Below are 22709 nucleotides of genomic sequence, written 5' to 3' on the forward strand. Positions count from 1 at the left end.
CTGAGCCAGCCGCTCTCATTTTAGCAATATGTGGGAGAATAATTTTAATAATATTCTTTAAAAAGCCAAACAAATGTCTTCCTTCATTCCTTCCAAAACAGTGAAGTAGCAACAGAAATATTGTAGAGGTGAACACTCAGATGAAGTGTGAAGTAGATGAATTACTGACCTTTGACCAAAACACAGTTGCATTTTTACTAGAAGAAATCGTGCATGACACAGGCAGAGCCTCTCCAATCTGTTTTGTGACTTCTCCACTAGGAGTAAGCTGCAAATCCAAATCTGAGATAGAAAGAATATTTGTCAAAAGTTAATCTCAGAAAGCCTGTCCCATTTCAAAGGCTTACCAAGGAAAGAAAATGCAGCTAATTGCGCTCATTAAATTCAAGATTTCATTTCTTCAATAAAATCTAAGTCAGTTTTACAAGTAAGGGAGAAGAGAGAATAATTAAAAAGTAGGCATTGCAGAACATTCACATTTTTGCTGTAATTATAGGCTAAAAGGTAAAGCAAAAAATCACTTATCACTAGACAAATGGATAATTTTTTCACCTTCTACTCCTGATGGAATGACAGACAAGGTACAAGCAACTGAAGGAATACTTCACAAAGCAGTATGTGCATCTTGGAAGGGAAAGCACAGGTTGCTGTAAGGGTAGCTTGCTACGGGCCAGGTAAAAACGTAACTTCAGAGTGGGATTCATGGAGGGGGGACAGGTTAACCTAAGCTGTAAGTGTGGAGAAGAAGACAGGAGGACAAGGCATAACTTTGTTGAATGTGATAAAACAAGTTGATTTTTATCCTCAGCATCTGGAGAGGATAAGGATGGTCAATATAGTGTGTGTGAGACAGAATATTGACTGAAGGGGTAAGAAGTCTGAATTATAGGCTTGGGAGGCCAGGCACGAGGCCCTTTGATTTATTTGTTTTAATTTGTAACTTAAAAAGCCATTTTTGTGTAAGTGGAGTCCAAGCTTTGCTTGACCTGTTTCAGTTCCAGGGAAACTGCAGTCAGTGATAGTGTTTGACACAATGCAAGGTGAGAGCCAGTAACAGAAAGGTCAGGAAACACTCCTCTAGTTCTTTTCTTAGTATGTGGATTTGGTGGGCTAGTAATTTCTTTAAAGAAAAAAAAAAAATCCTACATCAAAAGAAACATTTTGGCAGGGTTTGCCAAGCTAAACTTCTATTTTGCTTTCCTTCTCACAGTGCCTTGCTTGTAAGCCAAGTTTCCTGGTCGAATGACTATCACAGATGCATACACACACTCTCAAATGGTAAGCACACATGATTTCATTACAAATATAGTACTTGCTGGAAAAGGACTGCGGAACATTCTTTTGGCTTTTAAGCAGAGTTTAAAAAAGTCTCAAGGCAAAATCACAGTTGGTAGAGGAAAGGACAAAACAGTGGGTTTCCCTTAACAAAACAGTGAACTTCGCTACTGCCTTCATTCAGTGGTTGCCCTGGGAACACCATTATAATTAAAAGCAGAACTTCAGGAAACAACTAGGGGCCATCCTGTACTATTAGTCTGCATTTTTATCTGTGTTATGAGTATAATGCCTAGTCCGAGAGGTCATAAGAACGATACTTTCATCTATGCATGAGTAAAGCAAAGAATTTACTGAAGAGATAAAATGGCATTTTCTTTCTTTATTCCTAAGGGGATTTCTCCTCCTGACTCTCCAAATTAGTAAATGCAACCAAACTAGAAAGATTCTCCAGATCTTATCATTGCTTCCAGAACGAAAAATAAATAAACAAACTAATAAAGACAGGACTCAGCCAGTGAGCATTTGTGTGTAAATTCAGGTGGTGCATGGGATGTGTTTCATATTGCTTTGTTATTCTTGAACACATACTACCAAAGCAGAAGGGTGGCTGAAGAAAAGATTTTTTTTTTTTTTTTTACCTCCTCAGGGTGACTTTCCTTCAACACCTACTTAGACCTTTTTACTTTGATGAAAGACAGCACCTCAAGCCCAAGAGATCATCGAAGATCATACCAGAGGGACTCTTCTCAGGTCACAAGAAGCAGAAACTCATTAAATTTTTGGCCTTCATCTCAGGTAAAACTGACACCGAGCCCAGAGCAATCCTTCGACCTAGTGTTCCTTCAGGGTAGCACCCCCTCCTTTTTTGTGGTATAACTATAACTACAATTCCTCTCACACAGTGGTCTTGGTTGCTATAGAAGTTCAGGAAAACTTATGGTGTGCGAGATGAACTGCATAGCTCAGAGCAGTACTTGTAAAATGATTTATGAGGCAAGTACAAAATTAAGCTACTGTTTAACATAGGATCCCCTCTAGGAAGGAAAGCAATTTGATTTGGATTAATATTCCGTCAGTTTATCTGTAGGGTCCACAAAGAAATGTGAAGTAAATACTTTTACCTCACAACTTATATGGTGCATTAGTAAATAATGTCTTCCAGGTGCAGAGGTATGAGAAGAAATTATTTCTTGCATACAGAAGACTGTCAAAATTAATTTTACTTGCCATTGAAAGAAAAACTTTGCTGCAAGAATTTTCCATACATTTCCTGTTTGGCTTTGAAATGTTCTTCATAAACAAACTTCTCATCAGGCACCATTTTCAATATATGCTAGCTCTTAATGTAGTCTCACTTGAAGTCTTGCACTGATTTCAGTACTGTCTTCGCATACCAAGTAGCATAGGGAAGAAGCAAACAGTGCATTCTGCATCTATTACCACATCATATGCGAGAGGCATGGAATTAATGTGAGGAAGACTGGAGTAAACATCTCAGTTTTGAAACTGTATTGCACATATAGGACAGGCTCCCAGCATTTAAAGGAGCATTCCGAAAGAATACTGTGCCAAGACTGGGCAAACTATGCACAGAACTTGCCTGTAGTCTGAATTCCCTAAACATACTAGGAGACAACCAGAAGCTTCTGGTATATATACTTAGAATAGATTATTTTTTTTTCCATGCAACATTCAATAGGTGATTTCCCCTGTATTTTCAATATATCCATAAACCAGGAAAGACTTTAAAAATTACCTGTGGAGAAACACAAATGCTGAATTTCTAAACCACTTAATTTACTGGATGGTTTGCAAACCTATTTCCCCAGAAAACACTACTTAGCAGAAAGTAAAGTATCACTATGAAGTTCCACAGCCCTACTGCAGAAACAATTCTAGCAAAAGATAAAGAAAAGGGACTGTGGGCTGAAACAGTCACCTGCTGCTTCGTAGCTTAGGGAAGGTGCACCCATCCCACTATTCCTAGGTGCCTGGCTTGCCTCGCACATGGTGAGCTTCTAGAGCAGTTTTAGTGCTTGTAAACAGGTTCTGCCATGGCCCCCTCCCTTTTCTTCCTGGCGTCCGTCAGTTTTGCTCATCTGATCCTGGCCAAACTCATTCAAGGCACAGAGATGGAAGAAAATTAACAACCTAGTGTAAAAAAGCCACATTCACAAAGTAAATCCTGTTCTGTTGCTCCCTCTGTTGAGGGCCAAATCATGCCAACTATAAACACATAGTTTTGCTGGACTTTAAACCAGGACTTTGCTGCACGGATCCTGCACCTGCTCTGAGGGCAACAGCCCAGGATGTCCAGTCTGTCCATTGCGTTCTGTGGGTAAGGAAGAGCCCTTCTCTCTCCCCCTCAAAACTTGCTTTAACAAGGTACTGTTTCCCATTATGTGTAACTTGGATATTTTAATGTCGATTTTCAGCTTTCTATGGATCTCATAATCTCTATTCATTGTAGAAAAAGAGCTTGGTATTGAGCCAGAATATTTTGCTACAACAATATTTAAGGGTTATAAAGTGCTAATGTATTCTCATATCAGCAAGAAGCTTTCTCTACTTAGACAGTGAAAGGAACCAGTGTAACTATAATGCTCAATAAATCTGTTTGGGAAAAAGCACTAAAGCACTACAGTTGAAATGTAGCAAATTACTATAAATAGATTGACAGACTTAAACTAGAATTACTGTATTGCCTGTTTTTTGTTGTGCAGGTTTTGTTTTTTCAGAAGTGAAAATATTAAAAAAAAAAAAAAAAAAAGAAGTGCCAACATTAGATGTGAGGAAACAAAAAGCCCTGATTCAGAATAAAGGCTTTCCCAGTGTAACAGCATAGACAGGAATATTCACCCATATGTTAAAAGGTAAGCAACAGAGCAAAAGGAGGAGAAAAAGTAGGACTTGGTAGGTGTTAATAAGTAGTATTTGAATGATAAAAAACATCATGGCAGCACAAAAAAATCTGAACATCTAACAGTAAAAATTTGTAAGTAAGTTAGAAGGAGAAAGCACTAAAAATTAGTAAGTTATGCCAGAAAATTAATATAAAGTAAGCAACTGAGAGATGAAGGAGGATATTATACAGCATCTATAAGTTTTATGACTTTTTTCAGAACAGTTCTCCTCAAAAGAACACATGCTGCAGAAATGCTTTAGACTAGCATAAAGCAAGACACAGAAGAAGCTTAAAGACAAGGCATCGTCTGAGTATTCATAAACTACAGAATTACTCGAGGCCACTGCACCTCACTTAAGAAAGGCTTTATTGCAGATAGAGGTGTTTAATGAAAATGAAACAACCCCCCACTTCCTCCCATCCCCCCAAACTCTAAGTGAAGTGAAGTAGCAGGGTACTTATGAGCAGATTGTGCTTATGAGTTCTGAGTAGATGCACTAGCTGCCAACACTGGAAAGACTTCTGTCAAGAAAATACATGCTTCTCTTGTGTAGTAAAGCTTTTCTGACATGCAGACAAAATAGCACAGAAAGAAAAACTGGCTTGTTATAAATAACTTGGAGCTGAGGAAGTCATTCTTTAGAGTAACTGTTTATGAAAGTACAAGTAGACGTGCAATCCACTTGGAGAAGAATAAAAGGGTCAGTTATAACTACAACAAACTACCAGCAAGCTACCTTTGATACTGGGCAGCTACCAGAGCAGTACAAACTCTCTTTGGATATTACATACCCTGACTATTGGCAAAGAGAAGGAGTGGTTAGGAAAATAACAGATGACCTTATTAAATACAATGTATTCGTGAAATGGAATACTGTAATTTTTCATATATAGATACATTCTGCACGCACTGTACTTCTTCCAAGGGAAAAAGAGAAATCAAGTATACAGACATGAAGTTTCTTTTTACGTAAAGCATAACTACTCTGGAAGCCTTTAAACTTCATTATCCATCATGTCCCTCTTGACCTGTAAACTATTAAAGGTATTTATGCCCCTGGGAAGACTACAGACCACAAATGCTTCTAGGGGAAACCTAGTACCATTGGACTGAGTGTCTCTTCACAGCTTGTGATAGCACAAAAAAGTATGATAGAGTTCCCACTTCTATGTTTTCCAACATAAAGAGATTAATGCGACAATTGAAAAGAGCAATCACTACTTACTTGGTTCAACCAGATCAATGGATGCTTTTAAAATGATGCTGATAAAATGTGAGTAAATTCTCTAGCATACAGCTAAAGAAACTTTACTGAGCTCTATAGCTCTCACGACTCTGGGGAAAGTGAAAATAGCAATTTGTCCTACGCCAAAATAATGAATTCCTAAGACTCTTCTCTGACTCCTTACACATTAACCTCATTGAGATAAGATAAAGGATACTAGACTAATGTGAAGTTTGAACTTGGCTATGAAGCATGACCTTCTGGGATACCACTATGGGCAAGCTTGTGTGTTTGAGTACATTCTAAGGCACAGCTGGAGCAGAATAATTTGTCGTATATATGTTCACATGAGTGAAACATAAAACACTAGAACTTTCACTGTATGTAATAGTGCAAGAATATTATGTACTATACAAATGTTGCACAAAGCAAATCTGTATCTAAGCCAATGAATTGAGAAAGCTAAGGTTTTCAAAGGAAATACTATAGGAAAAAATAACAAAACCCAAAAAAAGAAATGACCTGACAACTTTAGGTGAACCACATCAGTCAGTTCTCCAGTAGGTTAACTGAACAAGTCTACCTAAGTAAAGCAGAGAGAGATTATCCTAGAAGGTATAAGATAGGTTTATGTCCACTAGGAGAGCAAAATTCGATGACTTACAGTGCACAGTGATAGTGGTAGAGTCCATCATGCTTTTGTCAGTCAGAGAGCACTTATATTCTCCTGTTGCATTTCGTCTCACATCTGTCATTATGTAAGTATCAGAGCTTCTTATACCTTCTGCTTCTCCCTATGGATGGAAAACAAAATATTTATTGCATATAGGCCTGCTAAAACATACATTTTTGTTGAAGTTTTTATTATTATACAGATCCTGAAATACTCCAAAATATGTATAGACACAGCATCATTGAAGTGTAGTTGTCTATTAACAATTGTTAAGGTTTACTTCCTGTATGACAGCATAGTTTTGGAAAACGCATACAATTAAAAGCTTACACTTTAATTGAATGACTTAGAATTAAAATACAATATCTGAAAGGTTTAGCAGAAAGAAAATGGGAAGAAAACAAATGACTGAAACAGTCTACAAATAAGAGTGCTAGAGAAATTACAACAGCAAAACAAATCGTGTTCTAAACCCATATTTGATATGCTATTTTCAATTTAAGAAAAATAATGAAATTAAGTGTGCTGCATTACACATTTTCAAACAGCACAAGCACACTTTGGTCTATCCATATCAAGGTATGGAGCCTGCAAAGGTATACACTGACTTACATGCTGTTACCTGTGGAAACTGGTATTTTGAATTACCAGAAACTTTCGCTTTCTGGCTCTCTAGTTCCTCACTTTCCAACTGACTGATTTAGATCATCTTTGAAACAAGCATAGAATGAAACCCTGATTCCCTGAATCCAGAAAGAGATCTACAGGTTTGTCACAATACCTGTAACTCTTGCAAAGAAACCATCAATTTCAGCTCACCTTGAGAGAAACGTCTAGGTAGCAGGAAACTGAAGATAAGACAAACTGGGTGTTTAACTCACTCACTGTGATCATGGAGCAAGGAAAGATATCACACACTTTTTCCCTGGCATATAGTGAGAGTTCCTAGGATGACTCACTAAACCTAAATGGCTGTTCTGAGATAAGAAGACTTCAGCTCCTAGTTTCCCTTGCTGCTCTTCAGCAATTCAAACATGCCAGGAGTCCAAAGTAGATAGGGATTATGTTCAAAGGGTGACATGCAGTTTTTGAAATACCTGAAAGCATGCCACTGCTTTTGGCCTCTCTCAAGATCAGCTCTGCTCACTACTGCAATAGGAACAAAAAAAGGGCTACAAAATAGAAGAGAGCGAAGCAGGACATAGGAAGCATAACTAGGAATCTTAGAATATAAAGCCACATCTGTCTGTGGATTTCACCAATACTAAGAAGATTAACAGAACCAAAGCCTTTATTTTTCTCCATTTGCATCTTATGCACTTGACAGATTTGTGCTACACTTTCTCCTGTGCTGTCCCACTGGTTCTTTTTTGTGTCATTATACCACCAAACAATGAATGAATTAATTAAAAAACATTACACAAAGATTAAGCTGTGAAAGTCCAAAAAAAAGCTGAATTAATATCCTGTATTTTCACTGCTGGATCTTTGGCTGTTATGACAACAGATAAGGTAATTTTATTCAAGGTGCTAAACCCCTTTTGTCAAAATTGATTATTATCAAAGTACCTCATCTTGGGAAATGAAGCCTAACAATTTTTAGTAGGTCTAAATCCCAAAAAACTTCAGATGAGGGGAAGGAGAGGTTCTTTCAAAATATTTTGCCAACTCAAATGAAGCGTTCTCAGTCTGACGTAGTGGTCGATGTCTGTCTTCAATTTCAGTTGCACTGAATTCCTTCCTTCATTTGTTCTAAAATCATGTTTACACGGACACATAGCAATGTCTGTAGCAAAGGATGATACAGAATATTTCACTACACAGTGACAGCAAGGCAGGACTTACCGGAATGTAAAACAGGAACTCCTGTGGAGGAGGGTTGCCATTTCCTGAGCACTTCAGAGTGATGTTATCACCTTCCTTAATGGCACTACTTTGTGGCAGTACTTGAATAGTCACCTTCTCTGTTGGGTCTGTGAAAACAATGTACACATTTAATCACTTCTTGGAAAAAAACCTCACAGTAAGGCTATGTATACAATATTCATGTTTGAAGAATATGTCATTTTACCATCGAGCTGGCAAAGGTATTTGCATGTGTACATCATTTTATAGAAGAACTGAAGTTGAATCACACTTTCTATATTTTTGCAAATGAACTAAGTGCAAGGAAGCCATATAATCAAAATCATTTTTTCTTTGCAACCTGTAACTGAAACACCAATGATTATAACTGTGTCCTGTGCTTAAAAGGAAAAATCCCTGATAAGTATGAACAGTTTCATGGTGTGATTTCATTATGAGGTATTAACTTGTACTCTGTAAAGCTTGCTGTTTGGGGGACTGCAGAAATCAGAAAAACAACTGAAGCTTTCAATGCCTTGCGTTAGTACTAGACAAGAGCCTTCTTGTATTAAAAAGAAAGAAATATGAGCTAAGCGACTGTGTTCAGCCTATTCTAAATGCTGATCACTACAGGCTTTCAGAAAGATGAATTTGGTGAACATAATAGGACCCTTAACGTAGTCAACAGAACTGTAAACGTAACATACTTCTGTCATGTTCGGTGAAGTTGAACGATAACTTATATTTTACTTCAGTAATTTTTTTAAGGCAAAGACAGAGATGCTCTAATAGATGCTATTCTTTCTAAGTAGAAGCCTAAATACAATTCTTCAAAACCAAAGTAAAATGAACAAAACTAAAGGACATGATGTGGGCAGATAACTGTTTTAATTTCAATGAATAAATAAAATTCCACCAAAGATGTCAGTCTTGCATTAAGACACAGTACACTGCACCTTATTAGACACTAAAAAAATCTACACAGCTGAGAAACCCTTGCCTGACAGTTGATTTTATGTGTTTAGTGAACTGTGAGCTCTACAACCCTTCTGATCCTTAAGGCATTCATCATGTCTGTCTTCTGCTATGGCACTTATCAATAACAGGAGCTGCATTCTGCTGTGGCCTCTCGATGATTGAGAGCCCTAACACAGCATCTCTCTCCTTGTCATAGGAGGAGGGGTACCAGGCTTCAACAAGCCACATCCTCCTTCCTATAGATGCAATAGCCTTGGCTCCCTTCCACGTCCAAATAGCTCCCATCTCAGTACCTTCAATACTGAAGCACAGCTTTGCCTGCTTGAGAAAGAGAAGTCCAGCATGTGGCCGATGTGGAATATAACAAATGTGATGAAGTAGCTGGCCAGGAATCACATGTATGCCTCTTGGTGGCTGCTGGACCAAAACAGTTTCAGGGGCAGTCTGGCTGCTGCAGAAACTTGTTGTTCCTTCTTTCAAGTTTATGTGAAGGTGACAAAATGTGAAGAAGTCATCATAAACAATGTCTAAATATACCTAGGATTGCTCAGGCTTTATCTCAAGACACAAAAGGGATGAATTGTAATGAAAAGGTCTTTAGAACTTCAATTTGGAATACATTTTCCCACAGAGATGAACAGAACTGGATTAAAAATGGACAGAGTTAAAAGAATAATTACATTCTTGCAAAACACTAGTCTTGCCTCCTATCCCTCTATCTACTGCAATCAATCATGATTTTTACATTTTATTCTATAAACTGGAAAAGAAAAACAAATCTACAGAAGTAAATAGCAAAAGATTAATTAAGTTGCTCTCTAAGCTGAGCAGGTTACCCATCTGAGGAAGATACAACCTGATGGCAGGAAGACACAGTGTTCAATGCAGTACTGAATGCTGCTTGGCATGAATAATGTGCTCCTTTGCTTTCCCTAACAAACAGGAGCAGCCTGGTGAAGGTGTGTCTTGCCTCACTGTGGCACTTATCCCTGGCTAAGCCCATCTTACCTTGTGTTTTTGTAAACCCGAGATTTTGTACCTGCTTTCTACAAGAGCAAAATTCTAGAAGCTAGCACCAAAGTCAGTTATTTAGTAACTGTTACTATTCCAGACCTGCCATGGCCATAACTGACATCATTCTGTGTAATTGTGAGAAAAATAACAGCACTGGAAGCAGCACGAGTATAAAGCATCTTTGAATCTAATCTTTATGTAAAGGAGTTCACCCATATCAAGACAGATGCTTAACAATGGGGCACGATTGGAAATTGAGCCTGACAAATCTTTTTACACTGATTAACACTGAGCAGAGCCCAACACAAATGGAGTCTAGAAAATACAGATATCTGAGATACCATCTAACCCTCCAGCTCCAGGAGTTCTCTTGTATTACTTGTGTTCCTTTTGTGTCTTGCTCACTACCGCTACAAGCCAGAGGCAAAGTTTTGGTAATGGTAACCTCTGCTGGCTAAGCGAAGTTATTCTTTTCCAATAGCATCCAGCTCAGCAGGAGCTAATTCACTCTTCTTATACTAGGTTACAGTGCCTGGCTCCTTCCAGAATGCCTCTCAAACACTTGAGTACTAGAGCCTGCACTAACCAAGAGCTAAAAAATACTCAGTAAAACATTCCTTAAATCTGAATGGATCTTTAAAAAACTACTGTGCGAGCATATTTCTACCCAGGTTCTCCCCACTTCTTTATGATAAATGGATAAGTTGCAAAGAATCTCACTAAATAACAGAATGAACAGCAGGTTTTTATGATATTTTTCTATGTGCTTCAGAGATCCAAAACCCATGACAGTTTTGACAGTCAATCTGAAACAAAAAACCTGAAAGACTTCCATCTCTTAGAGTTGGAGATTCTCATTATGTTTTCATCTGCATTTCATCTGACTCATAAAAAAAATCACATTTATTAAGAAAAAAACTAATCAGGATCACTGAACTAAATTAAAAAAAACCAAACCCAAATCAGACACTTCATTAGCATCAACTAATATCAGTCAAGAAATCCATCTGTTGAAGCTTTGGGCACCTATGAATAGTGAGTTTTAAAAATTCATGTGGAGATGCATTTGAGCAGAGAAAGGAATTGAAGTTACAGCAGATGAAAATACTCAGAAAGGAAATTGGGTAACCCCATACTCTAAAGTTGATAACTTGAGGTGTCTTCAGTACCGAAGGGTATGCTTGTCTCTCACTGTTGGATAATTAGCACTACCATCATACTGCCCATCTCAGAGTGGATGTGACATCTGATGCAGTGACTACACTGCAGCGTTCTGCAGCCTTCTTTTTCCCCTTCTCATGTCTCCTTCTGAATTGCAAGTGCACATAGTACATGTCTCTTGGAAATTGGCTAAAGCCTCATCTTTAACAGGTGAAGTAGCCTAATGCATGAAAGTGGTGGGGAAATGGGGACAGCAGAGCATCTCTTAGTGAGTACATTCTGGTCATTACACTTCTGTGACATTACTGTGAACATCTGCCATTCTCAGCAGGAGTCATTCACGGTCATGAGGCTCCACAGATGACAGGAAAAAAACCCAGTGAGACTTGGTAACCAATTTTTAAACAAAACCAAAACCTAAAACAATCTCTAGCTTTAAAGTGATGGGATTGGCATCCGCAGGCTTGAAATTTCTATGTTATTTGAAAGGATAAGGGTTACTATCCCAGAAGTTTTCTTATCCATTAGAGAAAAAGTTGGTGAAAAGATGACCTTAATATACTCTTGTTTCTCCAGGTTAAACCAAAGACCAAAGTTCTCCAAGGTTTGCTTTGATTTGATATGTTTTGATTTGACCAAGGGCAAAACTGATCCCCTATTCTGCTTCTCAACAAACTTTACAGGTGAAAGAGAAGCAACTATTCATCTAGACAGAATGTACCCTGCCACTATGTTTTCAAGGCAATGGAGCACATCTGCTGGATGAAGGAATCCAGTCTGCACTACTAATTCCCTTTGTATTCAACTGGATTAATGAGTCATTTCATCTTAGGCCAGATTAGATGTCTGGACTGTATACTTAGTCCCTATCATTCACAAAATAGGGTCTTCACTCTTATAAGGCGAGGTATTACCTGAAGCGTGCAGAAAGATAACGCCTGACTGGGCATCTTGCATATCTCCTGTTCCTCTTCATTCTGCTGTGACCTGCTGCCTTTCTACTGTCCTTGAGAAGTGTGATTTTACAAGACTTCGAAATGCCTCTTTCACCTTCTCTGACTGCTACCACCCTCTCTCTCTGACCTTTCCTTGTCAATTGTCTGCTTTCTTTACTCAAAGGAGAACTACTATTTCCAGGTTGGTCAGTAACACAGTAAGGGAGTTGCTTTAGAACTTGGGACAGCTGGAAGTAATTATTTACACAAATTCCGTACTACCAATAAATCCATTACTGGATGTAAAAATCAGCATCTTAGAGCTGTAGAGAAGCTACTACATTTTGCGCAAGTAAGTCTGCCAGCATTGTTTGGCACTGACTGCAAAAAAATGAAATAACATTTGAGTATACTAAAAACTATATTGTGTATCTATTGCATATTTCAGAGGGCAGAGAGAATCACTCCAATCAACCACTCTGACTTCTGTTAAAGTCCTGAAAAGCCCATTTCACTGTAACTTTTTGTGGTTACCATCTTCCTCTTGCCAATGCAAACTTGGTATTCAGTATTGTACCGTTAGAAAGAAAGAAATCTCAGGTAAATCTGAAGATAAGCAAAAATTACATAAACAATGTACTTGAACCTTCTTGCTGCAAAGAGCTTTGAAGAAACCATCCTGAAAACCAAAGAACAATGTCTCTGCAATTTTGTAAACTGTCTCTGATTTTCCTTCCCCCCGACTCCCAAAAAATTGACTTCGTTATAGCAATAGGTGCTTTTTAATAACTCACAATAAACATTGAAGACAACTGGTTCAGACTCTATTGTTTTCTGGCCAGAAGGTCCATAATATGTCACAACACAAGAAAACTTGGCATTTACATCTTCTTTTGTTGGCATATACTGAAGAGATGATGTCATGGTGAAGAGTCCAGTTGATTTGTCCACCATCTTTTGAAAATTTATGACCACAACTGAAAAGGAAATACTGTTTCAGTGTCACACAGACAGAATCTGCAACCTTTTTCCTACTTTCCCACAGGGAATGTTTTATCAACAACACATTCCTAACATAATGTACATTTTAAATCAAATTAAATCAAATCAAATTAAATCAAATCAAAAAATAAATTGCAACCTGGTGAGGCTTTTTTAATACTAACAGCTTAATTTGTAAGACAAAAAGAAGGCCTCAAAAATGCTTCCAAAATCAATTTTTATGATCACATTTGTAATTTAATTTTGTAAATGTTCTCTGTTTTAAGCAAGGTAAAACATTGTGGTCTGATCAGCTTGTCAAAATCAAAGTTGAAAGGGAGTGGGAAAGAAGTGTTCTCTCTAAATATCCTGGAAAATAAATACCTGTATAAGGAGATGATGATCTACATGGTCTAAACCACAACGCTGGACTAACGTGAAGCTGAGACAGTTAATACCTTATAAGAAGTTGGAAATCAGATCCAGATTCCTGGTAGATACATAGGCTCAAGCATAGCTTTGCAATACCATTAACAAAGGCAACCCTCTGCCCCATGGTGTGGTTTTAAAGCTGGAACTGGAAGACAGGTTATAGTGTCTAGCTTGGGTGCTCTGAAAGGCCTGGAAATTTCTTCCAGTTTCATCTTTCCATATAAGTAGCCTTCCTCAAAGAAACAGTACATTAAACTAAAGTAGAGCAACTCTTAAAAGCACAGTTCTTCGGCATACCCGTGTCAGCGGTCTTAGGGACACCAGCCATTGTTGAAACGTACCTTCTTCCACAGGCTGCAAAATTCTCCCATTTTTGTACCATGTAACATTGCCTTCGGGATAACTATCTCTTGCAACGCATTCCCCGAGCTGCAAAACAGAGAGGAGTTAGTCACTGTTTTTCTCCACTATGTTTTAACCTAATTCGATTTTTGCTTACGCTGCTTTTGGTAAAGATTTCTTGAAAGTTCAAACGCTTAGCCCCAAAGATTTTTTAAAAGAGTAGGACAAATCCCATCAGTGAGGCTTAGATACAATTTGGAAGATGGTTCAGTGGTGGGTCTAGGATTAGCATGGCTCCTGCACGCTCTGCTCTCAGCCTGGCTATAGACCACGTTATCTCACTAGCAGGTGTGCACGCCTCAGCCCATCACCTCTCTCCACTTCGACTGTAAAGGGACTTCAGGCATCAGTCAGGCACACAACTTTGAAGGAGAATGCTGCTCTTACCATTTGTAGCTTCTCTGTTTCTAAGAAGTCTGCTTGATGTAAGATTTCCGGTTGAGAGGGTTGTTCTAAAATATAAATAGGATAAAAATTCAAGTGAAGGGAGTACAAATATCTTTTTGAAAAGCAAAAGGTTACTAAATGATACATGGACTTTGAGACTAAGTAGAACAATCTAGCCTGATATAGTCTTACCTACACCTTGCCATTAAAGGAGATAAAGTGAGAGAACTCAATATTAGCAAATTGATTGAAAAGGAAAAATCTTTACCTTAAAATGTGTCATTCCTTGTATAATGAATTCCTTATAGTTTATCACCTTGGAGGAGAGAACTTCATCTGATCTATCTGATTTATATGATACAGGTGCTGGAGTAGGAATTTGTGGTACAGAAAATATAGCAACAGGAATGCAGTTTTACTATGGATACTATTGCAGCTGAGCTGTCACCTTATAAAGGAAGAAATTCAACCTAATCATTCTTCTAATGTTTATTTTTCTTAACTGGGATAGTTACATTTAAGCAATGCAGATGACAGAGATAAGTGTAATTACTTTAAATGATTCTGAGTTAGTTACGATTCTCTTGAAAGAACACCCCAACTTTTTCCTCGGTGCCAGTATGTCTTCTTATTTACTTTTATTATGGTAGATGGACCTCTTAGCTTGACAGAGTTGAGGATCTATTAGTGCTTCCATCATAAAAGTCTACTTTTGAGAGACTATATAACTTGTCTGTTAAAATAGTTTGGCCTGAAGCCCAGAATGCAGATTTTTATCTCCGAAAGAGACACTCTTCCCCACAATTTTAAAAGAAGAGGGGAAGAGTGAGGGGGGGAAAAAAAGAATCAATGTTTATACAGCTGTAGAAAGCCTCTACACCCTAGCTATACTGCTTAAATAAGCATACATATGTAATTTTACAGACTGAACATCCTTAACCATGCCAACTTACAGAATCTCTTTCCCAAATCCAACTCCCTAAGAAATACTATATGTATGCCAGTAATCCCAGCTCAAAGTGAACATCACGGTATCTTGAGAAACTTTTTACACACTGATGAAGTAACTAATGTGCAGTTGTACTGCTCCTGCTGACACAAAGATAGGAAGCCTACATGTTTCCACAATAATGCATCCATTCTGTGTTTCTGTGTGTGTGCATATATGTGTGTGCGCATATATGTGTGTGCCTGTGTTTGTGTGCATAAAAATGCACAGATATTCTTTGCTTAGAAGACTACACCAGCATGGAACAAGAACAACAGTTCAAAAAGAAAATTAAAGGCAATAAAAAAAGGTAGTCATTTGACATTTTCAAACAATTTTGCTTGTGGCAAAAAAAACATAAAACAAACAAAACAGTCAAAGCTATACACCAAAACCATCACAATTTCTTCAAAGGGCTAACAAAGATCTTTTTTTTTTTAAGTGCATATGTTTATTTCTCTTTTGTTAGTTTTAAAGGAAAAAAGCTAACCTATTATCTGTAAAAATCTGTCAAGGATAAAGCATTTCATGTCACTTCAAGCAAATTAGCTTTCATAAGACCATTACCAGGCCTTCTGGGTCAGATTTTCAGGTCCCATAACAGGCATAGTTGGCTGCCTGCCACAGACACCAGCTGATCAAACCACAAAACCATCCTGCACCTTACCTTTGCTTCTTTTCATCTCTTCTCTCCCCCAAGACTGGCTTAAGAAGACCTACTCTGTGTTTCCCCCCACCCCCAAATGCTTCTACTGAGAGAAAGGGAGGACCTCCTGCTCCTGACCTCTGTCTGCATGGCTTTCCTAATTCTGAGTGTTCCGGTCACCAACCAGACACTTCAGTTGAGACCACCACCTGCTCTGTCAGAACAGCCTCTGAAAGGAAATGCCTGCTGCCAAATCCTCACAGCCGCTAGTGCACAAAGGTAATTCACTAAAAAATACTTATTTGGCATTTACTAGCTCAGCCTCTGCAGCAAGAAGAAATTTTAAACTTGGCAGTAGCAGAGCCCTCTTTGGTGGGTTTGCAACTTCAGCACACTGCTTATCTCGCAGCTTAAGAGCTTGCCAGAGTACTTTGCAACAACTATACAGGTCCTACAATAGGGGGAAAAAGAGCTCACTACTAGCAAAATCCAAACATTTGTGTAGCAGGAGAGCAGGTAACATCTCCTAGACTGCTTGGCTTTTGGACCTCTGGCCATTTACTTCCAGAAAAAAGGATGCTGACAGGATCCATCTGGAAGGCTGGTAAACTTGTTTGAGTAGCCCAGTGAGTGAGACTAGCAGGTGGTACCCGTGCAATGAGCCATTTCAGCTCGTTAGTTCTGCATTAATCAGGTAGCACAGCTGAGGACATGACAAGCTTCAGTGAAACCCAGCATCAGTCAGGATGTCTGAGATACATCTGAGTTTCAGGTGCACAAGATTTTGGTTTATGAGGGTTTGCACTGCTGCAGCTTAGCTCTGTATCTGTGGTTCAAGGAGTTAGAAACTTCACTGGTTAAATAAAAGAAACTTGCTGGTTACTCTTAACTCTTTCATGATTAGACCAAACAAGCAAGCAAACAACAATAAAAAAAATGAACCCTCAAAACCTAGACTCAGGGAAGTTAGATGCAAGAAAAATGTTAAGAGAACTCTAAATAAAGTTTTGAACTCAAAATGAAAAACTGCAAACGTAATTTTTTTCTCGCAGTTCGAAGTCAGCCCCATTACACACGAGGCATCCTCTATTCTTATCTTACTTAGTAAGCAGAAGCTTCGTCTATTAGTATTAATGCATATAATAAAACATACAAGCTGTGCTCCATGGCTGAGTTAGCATTGTGTTAATATTTAGTACAGTACACAGTAATTCAAGCAGTTAGCATTTTGTTTCACCATATACCACTGGCTCATCTACATATTTACTGCTGTGTGATAAGTAAACATGATAATTCTTTATCTTTTTCTTTGAAGCGCTGTGTTTACTATGTGTGCTCTGAGCACACTCCTCCCTGTTATCATTAATTCAATTGTTCTTGCAGTCAAATTGAGAGTGAAACGAGGGAAATGAATTACTGTTGACTCCTAATCTAGCTTCAAACTCATGTATGCCACTGACAAACTTCTGCCTAGACACCACTGATGACTCCTAGGCACCTTCTCCCTGAGAGCACAAGGCTGCCCTCCCAAACATGAATTCCTCCTTTTCAAGCAGAAGTGTTATCCCTTTGAAACTGCCCATCCGTGCAAGCAACGTGTTCCCACAACAGACTTAACTTTGACTGTGTAAATCTGCCTATGAAGAGCAACAAAGGCCGAAAGAAGCTATGTAAAAACATGAAGCTGAGCAAGGCATCCAACGCAGTCACAGGGCAGCATTTACAAACACCAACCTTAGTCTGCATACCTGCACCCCTAAAAAGGAGTAATGGAAGCCTCCATGGGGTGAGTCGGGGATTGAGAGACTACATGTCTGCTCTGAATCACAAGGGGAAGAGGCCAGGTTTGACCACATTACTATGTGAACTCAGAACAGGACTGTGCCTCAGGGTTCTGTAGTTTGCACGGCAGGTCAGCCTTCTGATCAGTTTGTAGTGATACTGAAGTCTAACACACTTTGCTGTGTTCGAAAAGAGAACTGCAGATTGCTCTTCCTCCTGGTAGTTCAGCATGGACAAAATAAGCATTTGGGGCTAGCAGTTTGTTTTCCAGCCTCACATTTTGTCCCTCACACTTCATAACATTACATAATAGCTGCTCGGAGCTGCTTTAAACCTCTCCACTGATCTAATCCTGTAGACTGCACACAGTTAATGCTTCCCTCCTCCAGAAAAATTTGCTTGGAGAACAAATGGAAAATAATCAGTGCTAATTTTACATTTCACATTTCCAAGGCCAAATGACATCACATAAGTGAGTCATTATCAAAGTCTAAAATTCTCTTTGAGCCAGCATTTATCATGAATAAACTGCAAGTGCAGGCAGTCCTGTTACATAAATGCCACCAGTAGACTACATTTTTGAAAGCTGCAGAAATTTGCTAGTCTTAGTAATTTACTCAGCCAAATGTACTTTCTTGGCTTTAATATTTCTTTTCCTTAAACAAAAGTTTCTGTAACTTATGATTCAGATGCTGATCAATGTTAACAGTAGTACCAACTAGATTTACTTACTGAAGACTTTGACTATCGTTGGCTCTTCAGAAACATCATCTTCTGTAACTAGCATACATACAAATCTCTTTTCGTCACTGATTCTTGCATTCTTGATGGATAATGTATAGTTTTCTGAGAGACTCAACCTGTCTTTGTAGTCTGGTACGTCATCATACTGTACATTTTTTTTTGTTGATGATCTGAAGGCAATAAATACCGGAGATCCATTTGGCATTTCCTATAATAAAAGGATAAACACTTCTATTTTGCATAAACATTCGTTTAGAGTTTCTGAAGATTCGCAATCGGTACAAAATTCATAATTTAAAAAATCTGAAAACTATATCCCATGGCTTTTTTTCTGATTAATTTCTGTCATACAATCAAGAAATTCAGCGTAATATTAGACCTCGTTTAAGACTGCCTTGGTACACACTGAGAATATAATCAGCAGAATAATTTTAGTCCTTTGGTTCAATCTCAGCATAGCATAGGGCTTTCTTTAATGAAGGCTGGTGGTTCTGGCCACCAGCCTCTGTCTATATGAAAAAGTATTTGAAATAGAAGCATTTGCGAGCTAGGCTCAAAAACTTCCATTTCCTTTCTTCCATGATTGTTTTACATATTCATATTGTTTGTCTGGGATATTCAGACTTCATTCCAAATGCAGGATTTAATCAGGCATAAATGCCTACTTTATTCTAAATTAGTTTTTTTTTTTTACTCTTTGTTTTTAAAGGACCCAAGACCTTGTGGCACGGAAATACACATACAAACAAATATCATTATTTATGCATCTCAGGATAATCTGCAAAATATCATCTTCTATATATCATCTTTATATTAATCAGTATGCAGTTGCCATGCTAAGAACACATACAAAGTTGACGACCTTGTACAAACCTACCATATCAAAAATTTATTTTTATGAGAGACAAAGTTACAGGCTGAATTCTGCAGGATTTCAACCTCCCTACCGCCACACCTCTACACACACACACACACACACTCACACACACACATACGCATACACGCACACACAGAGCAGGAGCAGACACTGTCTGCCTTTAATAAAGTGAGGTGAAAGGCTGATTCCCATCTTTATGCTCAAGTATTGTGCTGGGGGCTGCAAGAGGTTTCCATTCCTTTTTATCCCTTGTACCTTGCGGTATGGAAGTGATTAGTGTTCTCAGCACAATACCTCTGCTTGACTGCAGAGCCCACAAAAGCATGACGATGCTGTGACAAGAGATGAGTAGCGTCAGAGCCAGGCAGGGAGTAGGAGGAACTTAGCTAATGCTAAGTTTAAATTCCCTTATAATCTTTCTTCCTCTCTCTCTTTTAACTTTCCCATTACTCTAGATGTCTGTCACACAGGAAAGAAAGCATTGCTTTGACTCAATATGCCCAAAGTTGGCTGTCAAGTGAAAATGAGCTCTTAACTCCTTAAGCCAGGGCATGAGCACGCACAGGTAGAAACTAAAGAGAGAAACACCTGCTCCTGCCATGGTGCAAGTATCCTAATGTCCCAGGCTCCCAACTGCAATCCAAATTGCTACTCCTAAAGTGGCAGAGTAGAAAATGATTTTCCTTCTTCTAATGAAAAAATCACCAACCAAAAAAAAAAAACCCCTAGATCCCGCCCCCCCCACCCTTCTGCTAAAAACAAGTGTTCCCATACTGGGAGCTGCCCTGGGAGAATGGACATCACTTTCACTTGGTTGTGTGGGCTGTGTCAAAAATACAACTGCAATTGGATGAGCTTTTCTTCACATTAGTTTATGTCCCTTTCCATTCAGAAGAAGCTATAATGCCTCCATCTGCTGCTTGGTACTTGTCTGAGATGAGGAATCCATGTGCACTGGAAAGAGATAATCCATTTCTTTTTCTCAAAATAGCCTTACATCTTCATATAGAAAGACTTCATCCCAAGAAGTCAGCAGACTAAAAAGCATATTGCAAAATGTAGGCCCTGCATCTTAAGAATGCTTATATGAAACAGTTTCTTTGTGTCTCCATAGACTTCTGACTTAATTTCCCAAAACATTTTTGTGGAGCAGGAACTCTTGAATGGATCAGGTCTGTGAAAGCCGTAAACCTCCTGGTAGAAGGGAAGGAGCAAGGAGGAATTCTGAAACAACCCTCAGTGGCAGACCAGCCTGCTTTAAAGTAGGCAGGTGGATGCCATTTAGAAAGAAAGAGAGAAAACTATGTAATTTTAAATCCACTGTGAGAGTAAACATTGCCTGTTGTTACTGGTACCATTTTGGTTTGAGCATGAGAGATTTACAGAAGCTTTACAGAAGCAGGCAAACCAGTTGTCGCAACGTTAGTCTGAGAAGCAAACGGGTATTCTGGGTTTTTTTTCCACAGATGCTTCCAGGTTTCATTTGACTTCGATAACCTTATTCTCCTTTTGGCCCTGGATACTAATTGCATATAGGAGAAGCACATCCTGCAGTATTCCTATTGCAGGTTTACAGAGTCAACCAGGAGATCGTTGCAGTTTTTGTCTCTGTTCTCCACATGCTATAATTGGCAGAGTAAACCCACCAGCAACTCTACTGAAAACATGTCTGCCCTCTTCATCGCTCTATATTAAACATGTCGAATCATGAAACAGTACTGAGTGACTGTCAGATCAACCAGACCTGGGTACAGTGTTTTCCCAGGGATAAAGCAAGCTCTGCTTCAAGGCAACCCACTTCAAAAGTATTCAAATGTACAACGATGGCTCTCCTCAAGCAAGCAAGACACCACCAGGTAACACACCATATCTCTAATACAAGTTGGCAGAGAACTCCCAAATAATTATTTCCCTTGAACAATGAGATTAATTCCTCAAATCTCTCATGTACGCTCGGCAGAAATTATGCAGATTGGAATCTTGCAGTCTTAAAATGAATGTCTTTGTATTCAAGGCACAAATCCTATTGATTGGAGTCTTGTAATCTCACCCATAAAAACCACACATCTTCTTATACCAGCTGTAATGAACATAAAGGTAAGCTGTACTTACATATTTCCATTTTCCAAACATAAGACCATCTGGTACTTCTAGACGACAAGGCATAGTAATAGTATCTCCATATACTGCATTTACTGTGTACAATCCCAGAGCTAGAGAAGAAACAGAAAGAGAGGAAACCATTTTAAGCATTTTCTTGAATTCCCATATGCTAGCTAATGTTTGGTTCACAGATATTACAAAACCAGAGCCATGTCCTTTGTAAATGGGTATTTTCCAGCATGAGATTTATCCCCAAACCCCTGACAAAACAAGATTCCTGTCACTAAACTAGTTTACTTAACCATTATGACCTTTTTTTGCCCCACGTTTCCTTGGGAGCCAAGTGGATTTTCAGACCAGACTGTATCAACATACACACCACAGTGTCCACAGCTATTGTCCCAAACTTAAGACTTCAAAAGGAATATCCCATGACCTTTATTTTCTTCATCTGAAAAAAACCAGCTACTTCTGCCTGGAGAGGTTATGTTGCAGCTCAGTATTATTGTGAGGAGGCTACCAGACAAGCAGTATTCTGACTGCCGCACTACATAAAAACTTCAAAAAGAAAGGAAGTGTTATTTAAGTGCTGGGTTCTCTTGAACCTGGGAAACAAACTAGTCTGCACATTTGGATTTTGGAAAAATCAAGTGAAATGCTTCTATGAATTATTTAAGAATAGCTTTTATAGAAAGCTCAGCACAATGTTATTATGCTAATGCATACAAACTTACAGAATGAAACTGACCCACTTATTTTCATTGTCCAAAACATGGGAATTGAACAAAAACAACAGACCCTAAAGCGATCAAATATTAAAACGGAAGGAAGTTTAAACGCGAAGATCTCACAATGCGGTGCACTTGCTACAATGCAACTTTGCTTTGCTCCTGTTTTCCGTATTTCCACCTGCTCTTGGTAATGCTTTTTCTCCTTACACTTAGGGAGCCTCTGGTGCTTGCCTGGTGTTGCTGAGAAAGCGCCCTTGCTGGCTGCTCTCACTCACACGTCCGTAGCTTCTGTCAGGGTCTCAGCATCTCTCCCTTTGCTCTCCCTTCATCTGCAATTGGAGCTACAAAATCAAAGACTTGGTCCCAAAGAAACTTTATTTAAGACAGTAGTAGGATGCTGGTGATGTAGCCAGGGCTGCAGAAACAGAGACAGAATGTCTTCTAGAGACATTCATTTTTCCAGAGATTCAGCCCTTCTTGCTAGAGCTAGAGAAAGGAAACCTGTTCCCATTCACCCCCAAAAGACTGGAGCCACAGAGCCTTTATCATTTCCCAGGTCCTGAGGCAGCCACTGGGGTGATCTAACAATTCTCTCGCTTTCTGCACATGTGCACTCTGTAG

General features: G+C 38.8%; 1 protein-coding gene across 5 annotated transcripts in view; it reads right to left on the reverse strand.

Annotated features, from left to right (window-relative positions):
* Nucleotides 1-22709, reverse strand: part of ALCAM (activated leukocyte cell adhesion molecule) — a 119414-nt gene that overhangs the window by 10624 nt on the left and 86081 nt on the right. For 4 of the 5 annotated variants that reach the window (XM_054086899.1, XM_054086925.1, XM_054086919.1 and 1 more), the window contains exons 2-9: nt 21367-21467; nt 18366-18585; nt 14218-14282; nt 13770-13857; nt 12810-12992; nt 7928-8055; nt 6074-6203; nt 170-282 (exon numbers count right to left, since the gene is read on the reverse strand). In XM_054086899.1, the coding sequence (XP_053942874.1) occupies nt 170-282; nt 6074-6203; nt 7928-8055; nt 12810-12992; nt 13770-13857; nt 14218-14282; nt 18366-18585; nt 21367-21467 (1028 nt within the window). Of the gene's footprint in view, nt 1-169; nt 283-6073; nt 6204-7927; nt 8056-12809; nt 12993-13769; nt 13858-14217; nt 14283-18365; nt 18586-21366; nt 21511-22709 lie in introns of all 5 variants that reach the window. The other variant, XM_054086906.1, reaches the window with a different exon arrangement.

Source organism: Cuculus canorus, chromosome 1 (assembly GCF_017976375.1).
Source record: "Cuculus canorus isolate bCucCan1 chromosome 1, bCucCan1.pri, whole genome shotgun sequence".
In the NCBI taxonomy this organism is placed as follows: Eukaryota; Metazoa; Chordata; class Aves; order Cuculiformes; family Cuculidae; genus Cuculus; species Cuculus canorus.